At 40.2% G+C, this 22,241-nt stretch overlaps 1 protein-coding gene across 1 annotated transcript; it reads left to right on the top strand.

Annotated features, from left to right (window-relative positions):
* The first annotated feature begins 1,753 nt into the window (after positions 1 to 1,753).
* Positions 1,754 to 5,213, top strand: evx1 (even-skipped homeobox 1). The gene is made up of 3 exons (XM_074614475.1): positions 1,754 to 2,260; positions 3,142 to 3,377; positions 4,546 to 5,213. Exons 1-3 carry the CDS (start codon positions 1,888 to 1,890, stop codon positions 5,077 to 5,079), a joined length of 1,143 nt encoding a protein of 380 aa, XP_074470576.1. The 5' UTR covers positions 1,754 to 1,887; the 3' UTR covers positions 5,080 to 5,213.
* Positions 5,214 to 22,241: the final 17,028 nt, after the last annotated feature.

Here is a 22,241-nt window from a genome sequence, read left to right as displayed (position 1 = left end):
TTTATACTGAAGGACTTTATATCTTACGTTAAGACCCTGAAATAAATTCAAAACCTCATCCATCACTGTTCCTTGTTGAAGCACACTTGTCACAGCAGCACACCAAAATGTTATATTGTGGTTTAAATGTGGGTGGGTGACACATTTCTGATTTCTTGCAAATTAAATATTAATAAAAAAAAAATAGCCTACATTTATTTACATGGTAATAATGGGCTTTACAACTTCTTTAAGATGCACAAATAATGAATTGTGCTTTCTGCCTGGGTGTTGTCCTAGTCTATTGACTTTTAGGACTTCATGTCAAATGGCCTCTTATCTAAACTCTGACTGCAAGACTTGACCTTTGAGGACTTTACTTGACTCCACTTTAGGTGGAGATGAGAGAGGCAGTAAAGACAGAGAGGATGGGGGGGGGGGTGGGGTGCACTATAATTCATCTTGATTGATAAGTATTGTTTTTTTATTATTAGAATATACTACAAGTCTGCACTGCCGTCACTTTACCTTTATATATTTTATACTGTTTAACAAACTGTTACACCTCTGTGTGTGTGTGTGTGTGTGTGTGTGTGTGTGTGTGTGTGTGTGTGTGTGTGTGTATAGACACGTTTATTACTTCTCCATTCCTGTCTACACTTCTTTATATATATTTTTAATACTTCTCATTATTACATACTACATTCCTGTTCACACCTCTGTGTACATATATTACTTCTCATCATGCACATACGGTACATACATCCCGTTTACATTCAGTTTCCCCATCTGAAATATTGATTTCCACAAAATAACAAATTCACATTTCTATTTTATATTCACTTGTGTTTATATTTAAGCCCTATATTTTAACTGCACTATTGTATGCCTTAGATTGTCATTTTGCTTTTATGTGTGATTTCCCCTTCTTTATATAAACATTTTATGAACATTGAAGGAACCTGAAACTGAAGATTTTCATTGCCAATGACTGCTTTGCATGTAACTGACAAATGACAAATCATGCACCTTGTATAGTAGCCATCACTGGGGGTAAAAATATATTTTAAGTTCATATAAAATTGATAGATAGATAGATGTATAGATGTATAGATAGACGTATAGATGTTTAGATGTATAGATAGATAGATGTACAGACAGATAGATAGATAGATGTATAGATGTATAGATGTATAGATGTATAGATGTATAGATAGATGTATAGATAGATGTATAGATGTATAGATGTATAGATAGATAGATAGATAGATAGATAGATAGATAGATAGATAGATAGATAGATAGATAGATAGATAGATAGATAGATAGATAGATAGATTAAAGTACCTAAGATCAATATAACACTGACAGAGAGCATAATGATTGCTTGCTAATACTTATGGTCTTCTACTTGAGAAAAAATTTGAATATGACTATTTCTTATAGTGGAGTACTACTAGAATTATTACATAGATAGATAGATATGCTGCTTGGTATGCCCTCTGACACCCCCCCACCCATTGCTCTCCGTCTGTTTACCCATATCCAATCAATGCATGTCGTCACCAGGCCCCCCCTAGACCATCATGACGGCTGGCCTATTAAGAATGACAGCTCTGGAGAAAGAGAGAGAGAGAGAGAGAGAGAGAGAGAGAGAGGGTAAATGGTGATCCCTCCCAGAGCTCTCCCTCTGCGCACTCTGGAGCAGCTCTTCTCTCAGGGTCAGACAGACCGGATTGCATCCCCTTTTCTTTTCCAGAAGCCTCTCCTTTTCTCCTTGGGACTCAGCCCCCCCACCCACCTCCACCATCCACTACACACACCCCTCCAACCTGAAAACCTTGCTTTTTGACGGCTTGCACTCTCCTGCAGAAGTCGAGGCTGCTCTTTTTAAGTCGCGCTTGTGTGATGGAAAGCAGAGAGGAGATGGTGATGCTGGCGGAGGGAGGAGGAGGTCAGCTTGGCAAGAGTGGCTCTAGTTTGTCGGGGGAACCGCAGGGGAAGACGGGACACCGGAGCTGTCTGAGCCCCGGAGCAGCGCCCTACTCCCGCAGAGCAGAGGCGGTGGTGGTGATGGAGGAGAGCGCACCACGGAGGAATATGTGCGCCGATGCGAGGCCAGTTGGCACGTCTTCTTCTTCCTCCGGAGAGAGACACCGGAGTGATCATCATCATCATCCCATGCACAAAGACGGCAGCAGCTCAGACACAGAGTCGGACTTCTACGAGGAAATTGATGTCAGCTGCACGCCTGAAAGCATGGACTACCCGACAGCTAAAGGTAGGAGGAGGGAGCTATAGTGCATGCCACACTGCGGTTTTTTTTCTGTGACTGCATGGTTGGAGCTAATGAAGTAGATGGAATGGCAATTTTAATAAAAAAAAAATGCATTTATCATATCTAAAAATGAACAAAGAAATCGAAAATGTAATTCTCAATGAAGCTTCAATAACAGCAGAATAGAACTGCAGTCGGTGCTGCACAGCTGTTCTGTCAAAGTGACCAGTGTGGCTGGAAAACAAGCTGATGTGACATCCATCCAATCTTAACCATGCATTTTCCCCTAAATGAGTCACTTGTACAAAGCAAATCAGCCTATATGTTTATTTACTGCATGAGGAAGAATGCAGGTTTTATGTAAACCACAAGCCAAAAACGTGCAGGCAAGGCCACTAACATATGGTCTATATGGCATCTTCTGAGGTGCAAAGACTTAAGACTGTTTGCTGCAAATGTGTTACAACCTACATGGAAATTATATCAAAACATATTCATATCAATATGAATTTATTAATATTTTTAGGTGCCTGACAAGGAGACAAACTAATGACAAATACAACCTGATTATTAATTTCATTCTACTAAAATTATGGCTCAACATATCAATATACTCTGGAAAAAATAATATTAACAATAAAAAATATTAGCAGGTATAGTTGTTAAGACTTCACTGAATGAAGACCTGATCTGAGCTTTATTTCAGGAAGGCCCTTAATAAAAGTGAAATAATGAAATTAGCCACTCTTGGGAAAATAGCTTATTAAATATAAAACGAAAGAAATTAAAATGTGCTTTTATTCCATTTAAATTATCCTGCTGACTGTTTTTTTTTAAACTGGATGTTAATTGTATCTGATTAATTATTCTGCATACTGTTTCAGGTCGAAATGGAGATTCTCCAGGTCACCCGAGTGAGTCTGGTACTGACCCGGGAAACATCGTCCCGGGTCAGGGTTCTCTGTCCTACTCAGCGGATCAGATCCGCCGGTACCGGACAGCGTTCACCCGGGAGCAGATCGGCCGGCTGGAGAAGGAGTTTTACCGGGAGAACTACGTGTCCAGGCCGCGGAGATGCGAGCTGGCGGCCGCCTTAAATCTACCTGAAACCACAATCAAGGTAAGATTGTCTCAAGAGGAGCAGAATTGAACCGAACCAGGCCTTCAGGCTATAGGCTGGAATATATAGACGCACATTTTGTGAGCTTGTATTTAGAGAAAGATCACAAATAGAGGGCTGCAAAACGGTTTTGAGTCTAAATAAATTATTTCCCAAGGGTACTTTTTTTTAATATATATATATATATACACAGGAAATATAGCAAAAACAGCACAATATAAAGTAAGCCAATAAGGACCAGGAGTAGCTCATATAGCTTTCAATATCAATATATCAATATCCAAATATTGAGAAGAGCCTGTAACCGTTTACTGGGAACAGAGGCCTGGATTCAAATAAATAAAATAGATAAAATAAATAAAATAGATAAAATAGATAAAATAAATAAAATAAATATGCCTATATTTTTCTCAACTGGCACAATAACAGGTAAACAAATTTAATTGGCTTATTTGCACTGAAATTCCATATAATCCACAAAGACCCAAATTCAAAACTCGCTGTAACCCAAATTCAAATTCGTGCGTAAAAGCGGAACTATACTGTATGAGCTGCATATCTTATTATTATTTAATTTTTTTTATTTAAAAAGGGACCATGTACAGTATGTACCTTGGCAGGTCAAAACAAAGAGAACATACTACAGTCATACAAGAAAGAACATACAAAACGCACAATACACAGCTACACACAATAGCACATCACAACTTGTCAAGTAAAAGCAAGTCATGATAGACCATGGAATAAAGATTAGTGAGTATAGAGCTGAGCAGCTTTCAGCAGAAGTTGGTTTTGAAAATGCTGGGTTTGTTATTGTTGCTTCAGGCTTTTGGATCAGTGGTGGTGGTATATAGCATATAGCGTTCAACATCAATATCCAAATATTGAGAAGAGCCTGTTATCGTTTACTGGAAACAGAGGCCTGGATTAAAATAAAAAAAAAAAAAAAAATGTAATTGTCTTATTTATACTGAAATTCCATGTAATCCACAATGATCCAAATTCAAAACTCGCTGCAACCCAAATTCAAATCCGTGCGTAAAAGCGGAACTATATACTGTATGAGCTGCATATCTGCTTGTGTTTGTTATTGTTGCTTCAGGCTTTTGGATCAGTGGTGGGTTGGGTTGTGGGTTAATATTTGACTCAGTGTGTCTCTGTCTTGCAGGTGTGGTTTCAGAATCGCAGGATGAAAGACAAGCGTCAGCGTCTGGCCATGACGTGGCCTCACCCAGCAGACCCGGCCTTCTACACCTACATGATGAGCCACGCTGCGGCCACCGGCAACCTGCCATACCCGTTCCCATCACACCTGCCGCTACCTTACTACTCCCACCTGGGTGTTGGTGTTGGAGGAGCAGTTCCTGCAGCTACACCTTTCTCCAACCCCCTGCGCTCCCTGGACAGTTTCCGGATGCTGTCTCACCCTTACCAGAGGCCAGAGCTGCTGTGCGCCTTCAGGCACCCCTCCCTGTACCCGGGTCCGACCCACGGCCTCGGTCCTGGAGGCAGCCCCTGCTCCTGCCTGGCCTGTCACTCAAGTCAAAGCAATGGGCTCTCAACCAGCAGGCCATCCGCCTCGGACTTCGCATGCTCACCAACAAGCAGGACTGACGCTTTTGTCACTTTCACACCTTCAGTGCTCAGCAAATCCTCATCTGTGACATTAGACCAGAGGGAAGAAGTGCCTCTGACCAGATAAAACCAAAAACAGCTCTTGTTCTATATATAAGCCTTTTACCATAATTAAACATATTATATGATCAGGACTGAAACAGCATGAAGAAGGCAGCCTGTAAACCAGTGAAAGCCATCTTAAAAACTTGGGTGCAAGATAATTAGCCAGATCTTCAGCTGACGCACAAATGGATCTCCCATTACTGAGAAAAAAATACCCCCACTGCAGAGCCAGGACAGTGGGGCTGAAATATGACGTCATGGACACAAAACCACATTTGATTTTTTTAGAAGATTAATTTGATGTTTGAGAGAGAGAGAAGGGGGGAAACGTTTAAATCTTACGTGATAGATTGTGCTAAGGTTTTTTGACCAGATAAAACCAAAACAGACTCAGCTCTTGTTCTATAAAATAAGCCTTTTACCATTTAACCTAACATATTATATGATCAGGACTGAAACAGCATGAAGAAGGCAGCCTGTAAACCAGTGAAAGCCCTCTTAAAAACTTAGGTGCAAGATTGTAGTGACAGCTTGCTCTAAAATGTCCTCTCCACTTCTAGCAGGATGTAAAGGTTTATGATAGACTACCATGTCCAACTTCCACTTTTGCCTTCTGCAGACACTCACTCCTTTGATCAGCTTCAAAGATGAGGCTCGAATATTGAGAGAAAAGTTTATTCCAACGAAAATTAAAACAAACAAAAAATATATCCACATGACAAATCTTGGACTATCAAAAACGGACCAATTCTGCTGGAAAATAACTGAATCTGTGATCTACAATTTAAAATTGTTGCTCCCCATCCTGCTCTACTGAAACCTAACTAGCATTAACCATACTTAAAGGGACACGCCCACATTGTCCAATTGCCGGACGACTAGAGGAGCACATCTTAACAGGGCAAAACATTGAGTCTATGTAGATCAGAGCCCATTCTATTACATGCATAACTGACCTAAATTCTAATGTATGTCATTAGAAACATTTTTAATGGCATAACACAATGTACTTTTTGAATAATAATCAAATGCAAAAAACTGTAAATAATACAATATGGCTCTTGCAAAAGATAATTAGCCAGATCTTCAGCTGACGCACAAATGGATCTTCAATTACTGAAAAATGAATAACCCCACTGCAGAGCAAAGACAGTGGGGTGAAATATGACGTCATGGACACAAAACCACATTTGATTTTTTTTAGAAGATTAATTTGATGTGTGAGAGAGAAAACGTTTAAAATCTACGTGATAGATTGAAGGTTTTTTATCATTACTTGTCGTCTTCTTTACGCAGTCCAAATCGACCTCCATGTATTGTTAGTTATACGCGAGAATGATGCTTTCCATCTCTCTTTTTAACAAGGGGGATTTGTTAACAGACTGCGGATGTCTCATTATAAAGCAGCTCTCCACACCAAGGGGCCGAAATGTGCAGATGCTGGTGAAATTAGTAAGTGATGTATATGTACGACCCGGTGAATTTTGAGTGTTGAATTAATGATAATACCAGGAAGGGATCGTTATACTGCCAAAAGGTAACAAGGCGCCGAGGGAACGGATTACTACAGCCGGTTTGACGAGGGGGGAAGAAAAGAAGAAGAAGAAGAAGGACCCAGAGGAGGATGGAGAGAGACAGAGAGGAGGACAATCAAAATGAAACAAAAAAAAATACAAGTGAACACTTTTAAGGCCATCAAACACTCTTTCAGTTCTCTGATGAAAATGTGATTAATATATATGCCTATATAGGCCTCTTTTTAAATATTTTTCTTGCCTTGCACTGCTACAGTGGCGCCAGTTTAGTGGCATTTTTGTTGAGAAAGCTGGACTAACTAAGTGACTGATTATGTTTTTGTTTTTTTAGATGGTTTTTGTTTTTGAACTGGGTTGTCCTAAAAGTCTAATTTGCAATAAACACTGTCAAAGAATCAATGGAGTTTGTTTTCTTAACACCTTTATGATTTTATTTGAATAGCAAAAAGAGAGAAATAAGAATTTAAAAAAAGTCATGCTAAATGTTTTTTGTTTTTTTTAACCAGGTAGTACTCATTGAGATTAAGAATCTCTTTTGCAAGAGCAACCTGGCCCAAGACAGCAGCATTTAAACATACACTAAAGTTTCAGACGCCACAACATAAAACAAATGCAAAATAAATACATAGCATAATATCATACAAAACACATTAAAATCAAGTGTTTGAAGCCAACGTTAAAGTGAAAATATTCAGAAACACAGACAGCTCCCAATTGACTCTGCTTCTAGGTTTAATCTTCTACTTTAATCCAAGACAACAGAATAAAAAATCTGATTCAAACAAGTTTTTCCTCCTTCAGGTCATTTTTATTTCGTTTTTTGCAGGCTGTTCAGGGATTTTTTCTATTCTCACAATTGCTATCCCACCCCCTCCTCCAATAATAACACTAATTTTCTTCTCAAGTGGTCGGTGTCAAAACAGCAGAGCTTGCCCTCCATATCTCCTGATGGGATTGAACGTGACAGCTAAGTGGTCCCAGGGCTCCGTTAAAAAGCCACTCATATTCTCCTCTCCGACCACCTAATAGACACGACAGAATTAGTTGTCTGGAGATATTGGAAATGCAAAGAGATCGATGATTCGGAGAGAGGCCCGCCACCAATCAGCTGGGTCTTAATTGGCTGCATGCCGTTTGACCGGAGCTGCGCAAATTAAAGGAGTTTTCTGAACGTAATGGGATAATGGGACAGAGAGACACACAAATCCCTTTTTAAAAAAAGGGGGGTTTTACGTCGTAGACGGAGAGAGATCAGAAGTTATTGCAGTAATGGCTGGCATTTAGCGTGGGCCTTAAAGTCCACCTGGCAAAAATATTGGCCAATTGTGTAATTGTATAGCTATAATATATATGGCTGACCCCCATATGAGAACTATTAGGACTTTAAGAACTTTAAACATGCACTATCTACCTTTAAACATGCACTATCTACCTTTAAACATGCACTATCTGCCTTTAAACATACACTATCTGCAACCATCTTGGACTCTAACCACTGGCGCACTTTACATACTTACACTATACATCCTATATTCCCCTTTATAGACTGCACATATGCACGTATTACATTTATTTATTGCACACTAAATGTATTTATTTATTGACGGACTGTACACATGTTCATCCATTCGCTCTGTATCTTTTATATGTCTATTATTGTTTTTATAATTTTTGTATACCTTTAGCTCTCCTGTGTTTCACTCTGTTTTGCTGATGTTGCTGCTTTAACACCTGAATTTCCCTCCGGGGATTAATAAAGGTTCATTTTATCTTATCTTAATCTAACAAGCAAGACTGTTTTTTTTTTGTTTTTTTAAAAACAATAATTCTTAGATAAAACACCATCATCCAGCCTTTACACTAACGAATAATTAGCAAAGCACATTTCACCTCCTTTCCAAGTTACATCTTCCATGCACACAAATTCTGCGCCCCAAAATGGAAACCAAATGTCTTCCAAAGTCACCATGCATTTCCATCCTCCTCTGAGGTAAAAGGTTCATCCTAATCAGACGGTGCTGCACCACCCTCCTCCTCCTCCTCCTCCTATACTACTCCCACCATGCAGCACACACGCGCTTTGATTGATGGCCTTATTAACTGCAGTTCTTGTAAGTGTGACCGAGCTGATTAAAATGCATATGTTTGGAATAATACACCGTTTAAGCCGCCTGGGTCGAGGCGAAACCACAAGGCAGATTTATGTAAACTATCAGCCGGTGTCTTTAAGCCTGATAGGGGACACGGGTCATGCAGGAAAATGGCTTTTGGGTTGTGCATAATAAAAAAAAATAAAAGCGCACCATAAAATAAAAGCTGAACGGATAGCTGAATATTCAAAAGGCGCGCTCCAAACTTCAGGTTTCATAGAGGGGTTATTTTTAAAGCTTGGAGAAGCTGATTTTCATTCAGCAGCACTATACGATCATCCTCTAAAACCCGCGTCACACTGTGCCAGAATGACACATTAAAGTGAGGCAAATTACAACCACATTTACGCAGACGCGCATATGGATCTCCATCTCTCTCCTCTACTGCGTAAAACTACTGAATCCTCTGCGGCCTAATCCGGCATCAACATGCCATTTAATCGCTGAAAGAAAGATTGCGTGTGACTGATCTTGGAGATATGATGGGCTCATAGATTGCTGCACATAACACCAATTACATCAGCCGTATAAGATCCTATTAGTGAGAATTGGCTCAGGGCTCCCCAGCTCCCACAACTAGCACAAAGCGTTTTGATAGAGGCGGTGCAGTGCAGCTGTCCACCGACAAGCAAAATAAAAAAAAAACACCAAATGGATGTGTGGCTGCTGCTGCTGCTGTTTAAATTGGATTACATCCTAATTTACAGGCCCTTGTCGTAACGGAAGGAGGCTGTCGGAGGCGTGGACGGACCAATCACACATAATGATGATGAATGGGAGATTAATGCGCATACAAGCAAAGACAATTTAAGCCTTCATCTGTTTAAATAGGCTTCCAATATCATTTGGAAACGGGGGTCACGTTAAATCAATCGGGGGACGCGTGAAAGTCGTTTTTCGGCGGCGTCTTTATCAACCTTATTTACGGTGCACCGGAGACAGCTATGCAGCTGGAAAATGGGCCGGCTGCTGTATACGTGCTTATGTGACATATACAGAAAGAGAAGAGCAACAAAAACAGAGCAGAATGGATTCAGGAGGGCATAAAACGATTTAGTCGTTCAAATAAAGTGGAGAGGAAGATGTTTCTCAGGGTTTTTCTGCGCACATTCACACACAAATGGCACCTTTATTGGAAATGTACATCTTTAATGCAAATAAACTCACAATGTTGGTGTTTTTGCAACTGAGGTTCTGTGTTACAAGGATTGAAGGGAGGGCAGGATTGAAACATGACAAAAAAAGGTTGCAAATTCAAAATGATATGCATATTTGTGCAAACAAATCCAGAGCAGGATGGATTCAGGCGCATAAAAAGATTTAGTCGTTCAAATAAAGTGGAGAGGAAGATGTTTTCTCAGTGTTTCTGCGCACATTCACACACAAATGGCACCTTTTTGGACTGGAAATGTACATCTTTAATCCAAATAAACTCACAATGTTGGGTGTTTGTAACTGAGGTTTCTGTGTAACATGGATTGAAACATGACAAAAAACGTTGCAAATTCAAAATGATATGCAAATATCTAGCAAATGTGCTTTGTGGTGCATGGGGTTCATTTACTGTGGAGGGGATTAAATAATTTATCCACCTCACCTTACTTGATGCAGAGCAGATACAGCAGGCCGCAAGGGTTTGAAATGCCTTCTTGCTTCACAATTATCTTTCCCATCAGCACAAAGTGGTTAAATATCACAGTTCGTTGAATACCCAAAACCATTAGGCTATAACATCCTTCATAGATGTCCACTTATGCAAACCTTACACTATGGCAACACTACAATTTGTTTGGTAGGCCTCGACCAAACTCACAGGCCAGATGCGCCAAAACAGTTTTTTGGCGGCCAGATGCGCCATAAGTCGGACTTTTATGAACACATTGATGTAAAGAGGGAAAGGAAATAGAAAGGAAGAAGAACAAAATAAAAAAAGAAATGTTTGCTTACACATGCAGATGGTGTTGGATTGATCAGTTACTTCACATTTGATATATTCCAACTGTGGCATTTTTTATTGTCGGATGTTACATGGAAACAGACTCAAACTGAGCGAAGAGACTAGCTGTGTTTTATAAGTCAGGTAAGAAGTTGGAAAGTACCATATAGGTGGGACACCGATTGCTAAAAGAATCAATATGTACAAGAAATAACACGAAATATGCACATTTTACATTAAAATAAATGTTTCCACATGTGGATTATTCATATAGATAATGCAGTGATGCACATTAACCTATATAATAAAACAAATCAACGCTGTATCTGCTCTGGACTCCCCTCCCTATTAATGTGGTCTGCTCCTGGAGCTTTTAAGAAGCTGTGTGGCCGTTTAAGAGGATTTTGCCTCTCCACAATTTGCACAATCATTCGTAGTCACTGTTTTTGCACTGTTGCACACTTCATATTCAGTTCTCAAGCGAAAACCAGCCAGTCAACCTCACAAACAGTAAAACAGGAAATAGTTTTAGGGGGAAAAAAATGAAGATCAATATCTCTGTGCAATGAATCCTTTGTGCATACAATAATGGCAATTCAATCAATTGGCTATCAATTATCAATCTAAGGTAATAGAGCCCACAGTCTCCATTATATAGATCAGGGGTGCACACACTTTTTCAGCATGCGAGCTACTTATAAAATGACCAAGTCAAAATGATCTACCTACTATAAAAATGCAAAACATATATTTATTTATAAATATATTGAGTATTCTTTATATGTACAATATATGTTGGTGTACCTTGCATAACTGCATGAACCCATATTGTACAATATAACTCTGTACATTTTTTGTCATTACCTTACTCTGATGACTTGCACTGAATGGAATCAGCCAGGGATGCATAGTCCGGACAGTAGCTGCTGATAGCCAGCCTCAAGCACACTTCCAAATGATCATCAGTCAAGGTGGAACGGCATTTGGACTTAATAATCTTCATGTGGGAAAAGGCTGACTCGCATAAATAAGTGGAGCCGAATAATGCAGTCAAGGAGGTAGCACATTTCCTCATGTTGAGGTACTTTTCCTCTGTGAGTAAGTTCCAGAACTGTCCATGAGCCCTGGACTTAAGCTGAATGTCAGCTTGTAGTGTCAAAATCTCATCCTCCATTCCAGATGAGTTCAGGTGAAACAGTGTTGCAATTTGTTGGCTGACGTCTATTTTAAAAAAAAAAAAAAAAAATTTTTTTAATTATTATTATTTATTTATTTATTTTTATTTTTTAATGCCATGCGATCTACCCACACTACCTTTGCGATCGACCGGTAGATCGCGATCGACGTATTGGGCACCCCTGATATAGATCAATAAAGTTCCACAAAACATATTGCACTGAATCATGTTTATTCCTTATTGTAGTGTTTTTTTTTCCAAGATTGAGAAGTTCAGTTTTCTGCTGCAAGAGGGTCCATGCAGTTCAGGTCCTGCAGCATCACTTTTGCTTTCATTTGAAGATCAACTTTAAGCTTATATAGGATGCTGTGACAAACAATCACAATGCCTACTTTTACATTTATTTTGAATGTCAGATTTATGTTGTGTATTGGACATGTGTTGCTGACGAATAAACTGTCTGAACTGGCAACTTAGCTTTAATTATAATCTGAAAGATAGGCAAAACTATCCTTTAGCAAGTCCTATACCTTTCATGCATATTAAAGCATGTTGGGCAGCAGCATCCCTGTTGTTGACATGCAATCATTTGTCTGCAATAAGGGGAGATTATTATTATAAAAAAATGTTGTATGAGAGACCTTGCATGTGTCTCTTTCTACCATTTGGTCACTATTATTTTATTATTGGTCAATTTATTTTTTTATTTACTTTCTATATTTAACATAAGTTATTTTGGGTTTTTACTAAAATGTGTGTAATGAGCTGTAGCTCTTTAAGGCTATTTAATATAATGATGCATATTTAATAGTTACTGTTACTAATTCAGGACATTGTTGATGGGTGGTTTAGATTGAAATGATGTACCTTGACCTCACACTAATTTAAATATTTAAAAAGAGCTGAAGCATGATTTCAGTTCCCCAATGTCCCTTTATTCTCCCTCTGCTCTTGAGCAGAAGTAGAGATTTGAGTGGCATATCCCAAATTCATATCCCTTTCTAATGCTGAGATGTAGATAAAGATACAAAGCTTTGTGCAGACAAAGTGACACAAAGTTGTGATTATCTCATAATATAAACCAGTTTGATTCTTCATTGATTGTATAGAAATGAAAGGGCACAGGGATAGCGGTGGTTAGAGTGTCACCTCTTGTAAAACAGCTGTTGGGATGATGTGCGGTGAACCAAAACAGTCTCCTGGGGGAACCTTATTTGGATGGTGTTGTTGATCCCTCCTCGTTTTTATCCTCTTTGCCATCATTAGTTCTTGGACTTAGATCCGTTTGAGACCGGGATAGAGGATACAAGGATTTGATTATTGATTTAAAGAAAACACACACAAGGATCAGACTTCTTCAGGTGCAACAGAGAGAGCACTGTTGGTGTTGATGTGTCTATATTAGAGGATGACCCGGATTTTGCACATGGAGTACACATGGCATGTGAAATCCACCCCTGTACTGTTTCTAAGAAAAAAACATTGTACAGTAGCAAAGAGCACACAGGTGTTGAGCATCATGATTTATGGATTATGGCCCTTAAGCAAAATTATGATTTAAACCATCAGTTTTTATGTTTTTTTTCCCAGTCTTCACAACTTATTCATCTTCATATTTTACTTTACAGACACTTTCAAGGAATTTTGCTTTCTATAGGCGGAAGCATTTCCTCTGCCTTGATTGATGGAGTGGAGACTAGTAAGAACATTTTACATTGATGTTGTGTATTACCCTGATCAGAGGACACAATTACCAAATCTGGTAGTGGAGTGGAAAAGTCACCAAATGAGAAGTGAAGAAGAAAAAACATATAACAAAAATGTTTATGTTTACTGGCCGGACCACACAAGGGAAACATAAGGACAGAGAGTGATAGCACGTAAGAAAGGTTTCATACGACAGAAAATTGAAAGAAACCAATACAATGCTAATTTTAGGATGAATGATAGTAATGAGGACAGCAGCTGCACCCCAACCTAACATCCTAATGTCATGTCACTTGCTGCCTTTGTTTGGCCTTCATTTCTAGTAATTGTGATCCATTCCTTTCATGATAGCCATCCCTCTGGGGAAACTCAAAGTATTGAAATAATCTGAAGATCAGCAGCTCTTCTTTCTTTCTGATAGCGATTTGATTGCTTGTTTAAATTGGATTAATATTCAGTTTATAGTAATTGACAGTCATAAATACAGCTTGGTATTCTCAGTGGAAGAAGTAAAAGTACAGAAGTATTATCAGCGAAATGTACTTGATATATTAAAAGTAAAAGTACTCGTTATGCAGAATGGTTCCTTTCAGAGTGTTACATTATTACAGGATAATATTTTATTCTGTTTTTATCAATGTGGAGCCAATTTTACTACTGGGTAGATTAGCAGTAAAGTACTGCAGCATATCATAGTTTTCAGTCACTACAAGTGTCAAGTAAAGTAAAATAAGTACAATATTTCCCCCTGAGATGTAGTGGAGTAGAAGTATGAAGTAACTGGAACTGTAAGTAAATGGAAAAAGAATTGGTACAATGACCAAAGTGAGAGGATGGGGAAAGCAGGAAATGCAGTCTTCCTTTAACCTTTTCCACTCCACTCCTCTTTTTCATAGACCATTTTTTGTCTTTTTTAGGGGTACAGTGGTATTTAGGGGGATATAGCAGGTCAGCAGTAGATGTCACATAGAAGTGGTGTACATCATCTGAAAGCTGGGAACCTGAAGATTAATTTGAGAATTAATTAATTAAGTAATTAGTTGAACTGAATTGTCAAAGTGTATAAGGGCTTAGAGCGTTATGATAGGAGTATATGATGGCCATCCCCATGCTCACTTATGTCCCATAATTTGTTGCAGCAATTTTGGGTTGATATCATTTGTTACACAGATTTGGTGCTAAATTTAAAACATTTTTACCACTCAAGAATTGAATAAAATTATCAGTAAACCCTTCAAATCACCACATTAAGACAGAGATACCTTGAGGAACACCATAGAAAAAGCCATGCTGGGATTTGGTACCAAAATGACATTTGGAGATTTCTGAAAGAATTGCATTTTTCTGCGATTGGATGGCAAGCACTTCTGTTCTGGAAACTGCTAAGAAACCCCCTTATTGTCAATCTACCTAGGAAGACCAACCATCCTCTGAATGCCCTAGGTCTCTAGTTTGTGGCTGTAAAGTTTCATGATGCTGTGATTATCCTAGAGGTCACCATAGGTCATTTTATACAGTGAGGTCAAATTTTTTTAAATTATCTCATTAGAATGAAATGGCTACTATGGGGACTAACATCACCACACATGAATACAGCTGAGTTCATTGGATCCACAATAATCTCAGCTTTACAGTGATACCCAATTTATGTAATTCCAAGACTGTTTAGGGACCCCAGTATGCAGGAATATCCAAATTCATCATTTTAAAATAGGTGAAAATAACACATTTATACTGCATGCACAAAAATTGCATGTTTTTTGTCCCAAACTTTGTCCCCAAATTCACATATCTTGAGGTCAGAGGTCAAGGGACCTTGCACTTTGAAAATCGCCACGTCAGTTTTTCCTCGCCAAGATTTAGCCTAACTTTGTAGCGTTTAGTGTTCTTCCCAAAAGCTCCCGATAACTCAAAAACTGAGCTACAGCCTCTGAAAACAGTATAGTCAGCCGAGGGCACCCTCAAGGAGTAGAAGAGGTAATTCTGTGATGATTATGTCCCGTCATGAAATAAGTGTACACTGCACTGTGTGTAACTCATACACTGTACATTCCATTCATTTAGCAGATTATTTTGTGCAAAGTGACTTAATCCGTTCATCCTCCAAAGTTGGTCATGTTCATTTCCTAACTTTAGTGCAGCTCATGCTTTCTCTCTTCCTGAACTGCATGCCTCTACATCCTCTCGTTAATTGTACTGATGCACAAATCCACATAGAGCCTCCTGTCAGAGTCACAGTCCTCACAAGGTCCCAGTCCTACTATATCAGCCCTCCATTGCAGTGAAATCTTTTCACCGCAGCTCAATGCAGCAAGAGTTTTAATTCACCAGTCAGCAAGTGTAAAAGAATGACTGCAGATAGTAAAGGCATTATAGGACATGTGTGTGTTTGTGTGTGTATGCATGCCCACTAGGCCACAAACCCAGAGAAAAGTCTCCAAGTGTCATTACTTTGGGTCGAAATTCCAATATTTGACATGCTGCCATATAATATACACATTGTGTGTACACATGCATGAGCTTGTGCATTGCTTTGTATGTTGTTCCCGCCACCACACACAGAGATACAACCACAGGCCTAGTTTAGTAAAACAGTGGAGACTGCACTCCCCTTCTCCTCTGATGTACAATTGTCACTTAAAGTCCAAGTAATGGCCACATAATGGCCAAGTGTCACTTTATTGATAGTGCTGGGAGGAGCTCAGCCACCAAGGCCTCCCAAAAGTCTTACTCAGCGTTGTGATGATGATCAACTTATTAAATTTCATTTGATTGTTCAGCTGCTTTCCCCATGAGATCTTCTTTTTTTTTTTTTTGTGGAGCACACCACATCGTGCGATATTGTTTAAAATGATTTAATAAGCACTTTGTTTTACGACAGAGTGTTATTATTTTACGACCCTCGCGGCATGGCTTTGCAGATCAGTCCAATTCTCTCCACACCTCATTTTATTTTACTGCACGCTCGCCGCTTTACTGCTCGGCAACGGCGGTGGCTGAATGCGACAGGAAAAGTTGTGCCCCTTCTTTCCCAGAGAATAATCCAGTATAAGAAAAAAGGCCTGTTCCCACACTCACACTGAACTTACATCACTCAGAACGCAGCACGTTGTCTTTTACAGTGGGAACTGGGCTGAGATTGAGGCTTATTTGACATCTTTAGCCATGATCAGCTCAGAGGTTTGATGATTTGACGTCTGTGTGGGCCATTGGTGATGTGGGTGTACAGTAGGAGTGTGTATATGCCGGTTTGTTGGTGTGTGTGCCTGTGATAGAGCACCTCATTGCTGCAGTGATGTATCCTCATTATGCCCACGTCCCATGACTGTCACACCCGGCCTACTGGTCCTCTCCAGGGGGACTGGGACGTCTGGGTTTCCCCTTCTCTCTGCTCCTCCATCTCACAACCCCCTGTCCTTCTGACTCCAAAACCCCTCTCCCATCCCCCAACCTGCACTCAGGGTGAACTGCTGAGTTGTCCTGCTGCCCTTCTGACTGCTGCTGACCAATGGTCGCTGTTTGGTGATGTTAACTGAACATGAGAACATACATCTGGAACGTACTCACAGCTGAATTAGGGGTCAAGTGTAGTGACCTTTCTCCCATAGACTGTAGGCCTATATAAGAAGTGGACATAGTCACCGTGACGTCACCCATTGGTTTGTGGACTGCTGTTTTGAAGCCTCAAGTTCTGCATTTTGGTCGTCGCCATCTTGGCTTTTAGTCGTTGCCATCTTGTTTTTTTGCAACCAGAAGTGACACAAGACGGTGGAGCTAAGTACAACCGAATACGAAATAAGACAAGCAAAATGTTAAACTGTGAAAGGGTTAAAGTTACAGTATAAGACGAAAACACGAACACAAGACCAGACCAGACAACACCGTGGTAGCGACCTGTCAATCACAAGGTAGCCACGCCCTAAAGCATCCCCTACTTTATGGTCTATTTTTTCAGCTTTATTGTAGCCTGTTTGGGGATGTATTTTTTGTCATTTTTATGCCTCCGCGCCAGCGACAGCCGCGACCGTAGGGATTATGTTTTCGTTTTTTTTCGGTTGGTCATTTTTTGGTTTCGTCTGTCCGTCTGTCTGTCCGTCCATATGCACGTCCGACACATTCTCGTAAACGGCCTGGAGGGAATTTCTTCAAGCGTCCACTTGGACTCAAGGATGAACTGATTTGATTTTGGTGGTTAAAGGTCAAGATCACTGTCATATGCCAACTATGACAATTTCACACATATCTAATAGGAGAAAATATTGAAGTGATGACATTTTAGACAGACATGGATGTAAACTGTTACTTGACTGATTGGCAGAGACATACAATGCGAGGCGGGAATTCTAGTTTCCTTATCATACAGTGCGATACAATTCTTTATTATTCCACAGTGCGATACAATTCTTTATTTCCATGTCTTCTACAGGAATTAGCATGAGGATGATTCTTTGCCTGGGACCTGTTAGCTTTAACCTCAAAACACGATGTGTGTGTGGCTATGATGTGCACTATTAATAGTTTGGTTGTTTTTAAGTCAGCCAGAAACATTAAAAAGTCAGCTGAGGACAACATTTTCAACCAACTCGCAGAGCAAGCACTAGCTTGATAAGATACCTATAACTTCAACTGATAAAATCTGCCAGCGAAATTTGAAATGAGATTGTTTTGTCTACCTCTGTCTGACATCAAGGACCCATCGTTTCAAAAATAACAGAAGTTTGTGTGGTAAATCTACTAAAGATGTGCATTTTGATACAAGTGCCTTCCGAGCAGGAACAGCGTGTCTGTGTGCGTGCATGCGTGTGTTTCCATGTGTTGAGGCAAGATAACTTTGGGAGGTAAGGTTACACCATGGGAAAGGGAGTAGAGGAGATAGTGGTACCAGATAGTGAGAGCATCAGAAGAGGAGCTAAGAGCCTGTGCTTAGTGCCTTAATGGATGATTTCAAAGAACACTCACACTGTTTGGCTGGGAGCTGACCTCCCCAAAACTATAAAACTGTTGTGACTGACAAGGTAGAGGGTCAGCAGTATGTGTGTCTGTGTTCAGTGCTCAAAATATCTCCACAAAAAAGCTTACCAGGATTATTTCACAAAGGATGATTCAACAGAAAAACATTTATCTGTATAGGATCTGTTAAAGATAAGATAGTATACGATTACATGTATGGCTTTAAATGGTAATCCTGATTCTGATAGATGATTATTAATCTTGATTATCATATATTACTGCATCTGTTTTATGTTAGAATGTTATATAAATATCATCTTAAATTATTAGGCTACTTGTTGCATATTAAATTGTTAGAGACATGCAGTGCTCTTGAAGTTTTACTTCCTGTCATTTCTAATATTTGATTGTATTAATCAGTGTCTGTGTGTGATGATTTTGTCATCTTGATGTGATAATGTAAATATGCAATTTGTTCTCAGGTCACTGTTGCAAAAAGAGATGTTGATCTTAATGAGACTTCAAATTCAAAAGATTTTTTTTATGATTGCATAATGAATTTCACAGCCTTTAATTCAGAATATAGTGAAGATTAAGATTAAAATAATTGTGAGGATTTTATGACTGGATCTGAATACTAAAAGTAATACTGAAATAGTTTTATAATTATATAGAAAAAGTATTACTCTTACCAATTTCTGATTGATATAACACAGTTATGTTTCAACTCATTCCCTGTCGATGAAAACAGTGGGTCTCCCCTGGCGAACAGGAAGTGAGAGGAGCTGCTTAGTTAGCATATTACAATAGAAAGCAGGACTGGGAGCACAAGAAAAAGATTTGATTGTACAGTGAACACTGTAAAGTGCAGGGATTAGCAGAGCTGATGCTGAGCTCAGTATACCAAAGATGGCAACAAAATTAAAACAATGCAATTTCAGATTAAATCAACCAAAGTCCTGAACACAAAAGACACGGTGCGATACAAATTTCTCTTAAAAGCAGTCAGATCAACCTGAAAGCAGTTAGTGGATAGACATGGATGAATGGCTGGTTTAATAAGACAGACAGACTGACGCTGACAGACCTGTGGCGTCTTCAGGTTGTGACTCACAGACCAGGAACCCAGATTAAGGGGGGAGAGGATGTAAGGGGGGAGTCCTGTTTTGGTCAGTTTACGGGGAGGAGGAGGAGGAGGGAAAGATAAAGGAGGTTTATAGATCCGTGTTTGTAATATCTGTGTTTGTCCACCGTGAATAAGAAGAAAGAAATGAGTAAAACATTTTTAAAAAATGAACGGAGAGAGACAAAGAGACTGTCGGAGCGAGGGCTGCAGAGATCAAGAGAAAGATGGAGGAGAGGAAGGAGATTTTATGGTGATGCTCTGTTTGTGACGGCTGTCTGCTGGATGAAAACAGGGCCTCTTTAACTCCTCGCGGGTTAATGGAACTTTTATGAGTTTGTCCTGCAATCATGCAACCCCTGGCGTCTCCTTTCCTCTCCGTCCTTCTCACTCATTCCCTCGCTGTCTTTTCTTTTTTCCCCTCCCTATCGCAGGGCAGATTAGAGGTGAGCCGCTCCTGTGTTTCTGTAAACACTGCTCTCTCTCTGCACTGGGTTTATGGGGACAGGACCAGTTAGGAGGAGGTCTAAGACGGTGGATGACTCACTGGTATGGTTTAGTTTACATTAGGTAAAGACTTGTTTAGGCAGTGGTTAGTATAGTCAGGTGGGGAGTATGGACAGCAGCAGTATCATGGCTGCCCAGACGGGCCCATAGGTCTCTATACCAGTGAGGAATAATGAGTCCCGAGTTCCAGAGAGTGGCAATGGGTGTTTAATTTAAAAATAAGAAAAGCAGCAGCTCATTTGGTTTATTACAACAACCACATTTGCAACACCAGACACCAAGACTTCTATGACACCCCTCGCCCAAACCCCACAACTATAGAACCTCTCCCACCACTTGGATAAAAGCAGTTAGATGTCTGACAATGCAAGGTGCATTAAGCACAGGAGGAGGAGGTGGGGGGGTGTCTGTAGGTGGGGTGGTGGATTGATGGAGATTGGCGCAGGAAGGCGATGGGAACCCGACCGACCGGGTCTCCCCATCATAAAGCACGGCTGAGGGATGAACGGCTGCGGGCCAGACGCAACTTTTAATGCTCGCCCATGACTCACGCTGACTGTCAGTAATGAGTTTTATTCACTTCCATCATTTGAGTGTCGATTGCGATCATGGGGCTATCTGAGAGGCATGATTGACGGGATGGAGTCAGGCATGTGGGGTGGGAGAGTGGGATAAAGGAGGACAGAAGGGGAGCTGGACACCGATGCTGATGCTGGTATGTTTGTGCCTTTGGTGGCAAAAGTGTGCTGCAGTTGGCTAATGATGAGTTCAGAGAGAAAATACACAAACACAGAGATTCAAGGCTTCATTTATAAACTAGAAAACTAATCTAACAAGATTGACTTTGCCTCTAATGTCCGTAGTTTACCATGTCCCTAACATTCTCTTCTCTATTTCACTACTTCTGGTCCATTTCCACTTTGAGCCACAAAAAAAACCCCCAAATGAGCCCAAAACAAAAGTCATCACAGCCTTTTTATTGTTTCCTCAAACCTCCGTACCTTCAGGGTACAGCAGCTCCTGAAGCACATGGCCAAAGGCAGGCAGTTTAAAGATGATAATCAATATTGATCCCAGTTATAGAGTGAGTGTGGGGCGATGTGAGGGGGAGAGGGGGATCCTTACTCCGTCTGGATGTTGAGAGGATCAATGAGCTTTAGAGGATGGATGGCTCCTTATAGTGGTGACAAGGCCGAAGAGATTACACAACCTGGGCTCCACATCTCTCCCATCATCTCTCTATTCCTACCCTTTTTTTCTCCATTTGCCAATAAGCCCTTTTACATTTGAACACTATAATGAACATGCATGTGAAAATGCATGTGTCTGTGCAAGTGTGCAAGGTAGATACTGGGCTGACTTGACATGAAACAAGCCTTATTTTTCACCCACTCGAGGGTATTGATTTGGAGGCAATAAGGCGGTAATCTGCTGGGCACTTACATTAGGAAGACATGACATACGCACACTTTCGCCTTTTTTATAGACCAAGAACATTAGTAATAAATTAAAGAGGGTGCACACACACAAACACTCATGTACACACCCCCAGATACCTCCTTTTTAAACTGTGAAATAATTAAAACAGGAGGAAACATGGTCTTATGAGGCAGAAAAAAGACATAACCCAGAAGTGTGGAAGCATCTCAGAATAGCTGAGGACGACTGTTGGACTCTGGCCGTGGAGGTAAAGATCCGTCCCAATCGGTCATGCTTACCTGTGACAGTAACAGAGCTTTTTCTATTCTAATAAAGCCTGTCCTCGCTATATTTACCTGCTTAGCACAGTCCAGTGCTCTGGGGCCACTGTGACCTGCCTGCCCCTTCCCCTGTGTGTGTGTGTGTGTGTGTGTGTGTGTGTGTGTGTGTGTGCTGGAGAGAGACATAATGGTGACTTAGCACCTGGACACGTCAACGATATGTAGATTCAGCGATGTTGATACAGCATCCGAATTGGCAGTGAATGCAAATTTATTTGTGGCCCAGAGTGTGGGGAGATAGAGGGAGAAAGTTCACTGTGCATGTGTGTGTGTGTGTGAGCATGAGAGAGAGAGATGAAGATTCAGCTGTGTGGGTGAGAGTGTCGGATTAGAGATGAC

This window comes from Sebastes fasciatus, chromosome 17 (genome assembly GCF_043250625.1).
Source record: "Sebastes fasciatus isolate fSebFas1 chromosome 17, fSebFas1.pri, whole genome shotgun sequence".
NCBI classification, from domain to species: Eukaryota; Metazoa; Chordata; class Actinopteri; order Perciformes; family Sebastidae; genus Sebastes; species Sebastes fasciatus.
The sequence above is the reverse complement of the archived record's forward strand: the minus strand, read 5'-3'. Positions and strand labels throughout refer to the sequence as shown.

Coding starts and splice junctions, on each gene's coding strand:
- evx1 (XM_074614475.1), top strand. CDS start 1,888: ATGGAAAGCAGAGAGGAGATGGTGATGCTGGCGGAGGGAGGAGGAGGT. Junction 2,261..3,141: donor GGACTACCCGACAGCTAAAG/GTAGGAGGAGGG, acceptor ATACTGTTTCAG/GTCGAAATGGAGATTCTCCA. Junction 3,378..4,545: donor TACCTGAAACCACAATCAAG/GTAAGATTGTCT, acceptor TCTGTCTTGCAG/GTGTGGTTTCAGAATCGCAG.